The 4,728-nt window shown below is 31.5% G+C and overlaps 1 protein-coding gene across 1 annotated transcript; it reads right to left on the bottom strand.

Moving 5' to 3' along the window:
• Positions 1-789: 789 nt before the first annotated feature.
• On the bottom strand, positions 790-4,509 carry LOC134237395 (tRNA pseudouridine synthase Pus10-like). The gene is made up of 5 exons (XM_062719500.1): positions 4,436-4,509; positions 3,913-4,030; positions 1,814-1,956; positions 1,484-1,583; positions 790-875 (listed from the first exon to the last, which is right to left on the bottom strand). The coding sequence occupies exons 1-5, from the start codon at positions 4,507-4,509 to the stop codon at positions 834-836; spliced, it is 477 nt and encodes a 158-aa protein (XP_062575484.1). The 3' UTR covers positions 790-833.
• Positions 4,510-4,728: the final 219 nt, after the last annotated feature.

The following is a 4,728-nucleotide window of genomic DNA, read 5'->3' as shown; positions in this document are numbered from 1 at the left end:
ATTTGTCTCAAGAAAATTTAATTTGAATAATGCCAAGCTTGCTCTACAAAAAAATAAAAACACTGGTGATCAAACATTACAAAGGTATTATCTATAAGCAAGACAAAATTGCTTGTCAAACAAATGTTCTGGTAGTATGAATCCCTAAATACATTTCTAATTGTTTGTTTCCGTTTAGATATAGATATAGATACTTGACAATGGATCTCCTCAAAGTACTTAATCTGTTCAATCAAGCTGTAAGTACAGGTCAGATCCAGATTCTATAGCATATCTTGCATTACTTTGATCCAATTAGGGCTTAACGTCTTTTGTGAATAAAAATGCTCCAAATTCTAGTCTATTCACTCATGTGGAAAATGTAAGTTATATTCAGCATCCTGAGAAATATGGTGGTGTGCATGAGCTCTATGTTGTGATGGAGTAAGTGGAATAATAAAAATATTTGTATGAAAGCACCAGTCAACACTGGATACAAAAACTGGTTGAAATTGTATCAACAAAAGGATTTGCGAAATGTCGACTTTAAACTAGATCGTTTATACCCATACAACATCAACTAGTTTTTCAATAATCTGCCTCAGTTTAGATATTGACAGTACTCTGAACAAACCTTAGTATATTGAATCAACTGGGAGACATTTATCACCATATGCAGTTGATAAATGGTACTATATTGCTACATAATTAAGAGAGTGGTGAAAGTCATTTGGTTTCTAGAATGTGAATGAAAATGTTTGCAAGCTTCAGGCATACAAACTTCTCTTTAAGAAAGAAAACACAAGGATTGAACTGGGGTATAAATTTTATTTAGTCTAAGATACAGGAATCTGTCAGCTTTCTTCTAAGCTTGGAGGCCAATCCAACTCAACACTCTATGAAATATAAACAAATAACAAGAATATAACAGCCGTTTGCTTTAATTTTTTAAACAAATCTGTGAATAATAACTCTCATTCAAGTCATACTCCAATCACCCTTCACTCATTGGTATGTAAAAAGACAGTTATTAACGTACCTAAATCAAAGACTATTTTATATATATGTCAAAATCTTATTGTTTTTATCAATATCGAGTAATTGTTTTTAAACGAAAAATAAAAAGTTAGAAATTTCTGGTATTTATCTTACCGGTATATAAAATTTTGAAGTCATAGTTGGATTATTCTTATCTCAAAAACACCATCTAACAAAACAATTGAATAAACAATACTTTGTGATATTTTGACTATTTATAGCCTTGAGGTTTGGATAAAGAAGTTTTATTTTAGGTTAATGCATATTTTTTTTCCTTTCTGCAAATCTTAATTTTCCTTGCTCCAATTGACCAAATTGGAATAAATTTTGAATCTGCATTTAATGTACTTAGAATATTATGATTATTCCAAAAACAATCTCTTCTACATACAATTTTAATCCAAGTTTAATCATATACCTCACAGTTTACATCTAGACTACTTCTCTTTGTTAAGTTCAAACTCACCTGAACATCCAGTTCCAGAATATCACACTCCACTCCAGTCAGGGTTCCAAGGTTTGGAGTGGTTCTCCCGAAATCTCCGTGAACAAACTCTTTGATGTAGCTTATGTTTAGTCAAGATTCATATATATTCAACACACCCGCATCAAGCTTTAAAATTCCATACTGCATGCTTAATAGTTAATTAATACACATACGTGTATAAACATTTCAAATTTGATTCTATATGTTCCTGATACTGTATAATTTTTGAATTTCTTTTTATTAAAGGAGACTAGAAATATCCAGATTCCTCATTTGATTTTTTATAAATACATGACCATACAAGGATACGTGCCCGCTTGTGTTGAGAGACTCAAAGTGAAATGAAGGTCATCTATTTTCTCCGCTGATATGCTGTATACAATTCTCTCCCTTGTCGCCAGAGGGCGCCGGTGTAGGACTCGAATCGGAGTTTTTTGATAAATAACAAGATCCTGGAAGTAGAATGCAAAGCAAATCACATTATTATATGACATTTATACAATTATTATTTAAGGAAAAACTGTCTTATTTTTCGATTTCATAAAGTGATCAATCGATTGGCTTGCATGACAATTTGCATAAACGCCGCAGGCGTTTATGCATAAAATTATCACACAACCCAATCGATTGATCAACTTCATGAAATTGAAAAATCTGACAGTTATTCCTTATTTTTACATGCTTTGATTCCGCCAATCCACGTGCTCCAAGCGCTGTTTCTTTCTAGCTGTTTGTCCCGCCCTGCACGTGGTTTTTTTTTTTTTGGAACCATGCCAATACATTGATGGGAAAATAAATTACATTTACAATTTGTATTTTTATCTCGAACAAAGACATTGGAAATGTGTAAATATTTAAGGATAAATAACACAAACTTTTTCAGAAATCCGTAATATTTCTCATAGATTTACTTATGTATTGAATTCATATTTTTGGCTGTCTTCGGTCCTATAACACACCTGGCCATGCCAACAAATTGAATACCAAGCGTTAGCGTGGTATGATAATTTGTCGGCATGGCCAGGTGTGTTATAGGACCGAAGACATCCAAAAATATTAATTCAATGCTTATATTTACATTCTCTAATTTTCCTTCTTCATAATTGATTATTTCGTCCATCTTAAATGTGATTTTAACGCCCTTCAAAACTGCTGTGGTTAATAGATGTAAGAGCCGTTTGTGAAGTCAAATGACGTAAATTGACATTTCAAAGTTAAATAACGCAAACAAACATTGCGAGGAAAAAAAGTGACAAATTAATTTTCTTAATGCACATAACGTTGATTTTTACGTCAATTTTACAGGGTTATAGTTTTTTCATCAAATTGAAATGAAACATTTAACATTTTGGTGTCCCTAAAGTATTGAAAATGCTTATAGTTCCTGCTGTGAATTCTAACACGCGGTGACAAGGTTTCGCGTGTGTCAAAAAATATATATCAATCCGTGCATCAATTTCTTTGTTTGTGCTAAGTAACCTTAAGTCATATTTCACTTTTAATATACAATTATAGCCTTTTGATGAGGTCAATCCCTAGATATATAGACCTTAAAGAAAGCATATTGACCGAGCACGAAGTGCGAGGTCAATATGCTTTCTCTAAGGTCTATATATCTAGGGATTGTACCGAATGAAAAGGCTACAATTGTTTTATTATTTTTTTATCAGTTAGAAATGTCTCAAAATCCATGTTTCTAATACTCAGTGTCTTCTCATATAAGGCAATTGTTATGTCATTTGCATTATGACGTTACAGTAATGAATAGCAGCTGAAGTATCTGTTTTTAGAAACATCCAGTTTATAAAGACTATTGTGACGTCAGCACTATTGTTGCTTTAGAAGAAAGTTTCCAATTTTAGAAACAGCAGGTTTATAAATTCTTGAAATAGAAACATCCAGTCTGTCACACTTTTTATACTTGATCATGTGGTCTAGTTTGAGCCAATCAGATAGGTTGAAACAATAGAGAAAAATAATAATTCCCATTATTTATTTAAGCAAAAATTAAATTTTAAAAAAGTCATTACATTGGTATGGAGATGTACAGATATATGATAGAACAATGTTTGATAAATGAATTAATGTGGGTAGGTACAAATTTAGGGCATTAGAGTAAGAAGATCTGATTATTCTTTAAAACATTTTGTCACTATTTTTGTACATAACATAAAATGCCAGGAAATTCAAAATAATCTGTCCATAAATAGTTTATTTTGATATTTCATACTGCTTCACTAAACAGGTTTTATATCAGGACCAGTCCATAATATATTCATGTAAACCTGGCACCAAAGAAGTTAAGCCTTTATAACTTCAAGGACACTTTATTTCTCATTTTACGAATTTTGACACTTACATAAATCTTATATAAATTATATAAATCACCGACCAATACAACACAGTACCTTGACTTCCTGAAGTTTGTTAAGTTGTTCTTCAGAGAGAGAGTCTTTAGACCAGCACAGGGCAGAATAGGTTTTTGTTTTCTCTATTTCACCTTCCTTCAGTTTATCTACATCTTTTCTATTGATGAAAAGTAAAAACAAGTACAGAATTTACACATGAAGGAAAAATAATCTCTTACATTTAATCATCAACGTTAATCAAAACTCTGTTTTTCAAGCCTCAAATACTCTCATTTGTTGTCTCCATAAAAACAGTTTTCAAGAAATACAATATTTTAATGCAAAAATTTTTACCATACATTGCAATAAAATATTCGAAAGAAATTGCATTTGATCTTATCTTAACAATTTTTCAAGAAAATATTTATTACTAACTTATCTTCCTCTTATCAACAGTCGATTAATCTTAAATAAGTATATCATATCAAAGGATCAATTTATCTTTAGAGCCTTGGCTGTTATTATTGATACATTGTCCTTGAAATTAAAGATGTATATTTCATTTACATCTAAAAATTCTTACTTGTCAACAATCTGTAAATCCCTGACTTTGATATCAGCTGACTTGTTGATTTCCTGAAGAAACAAGAGGCCCATGGGCCACATCGCTCACCTGAGCACCAAGGGTAGGAAAAAGTAGAAAATGGCTTTTTATTGTAAAGTTTAAATCCAAAAGTAGTCCCATGACCAATCATGAATTTGCTATTTTTTAGAAAATGATTTTTAAAGAATTTTCCTATAGATACCTTTAAAAACTTTGGTCGGCCATTTTGGCCCCGCCCTACCCCCGGGGGTCATGATTTAGACAAACTTGAA

This window comes from Saccostrea cucullata, unplaced genomic scaffold (assembly GCF_032062105.1).
Source record: "Saccostrea cucullata isolate Sc308-1 unplaced genomic scaffold, CSIRO_AGI_Scuc_v1 ctg4894, whole genome shotgun sequence".
NCBI lineage: Eukaryota > Metazoa > Mollusca > Bivalvia > Ostreida > Ostreidae > Saccostrea > Saccostrea cuccullata.
The sequence above is the reverse complement of the archived record's forward strand: the minus strand, read 5'-3'. Positions and strand labels throughout refer to the sequence as shown.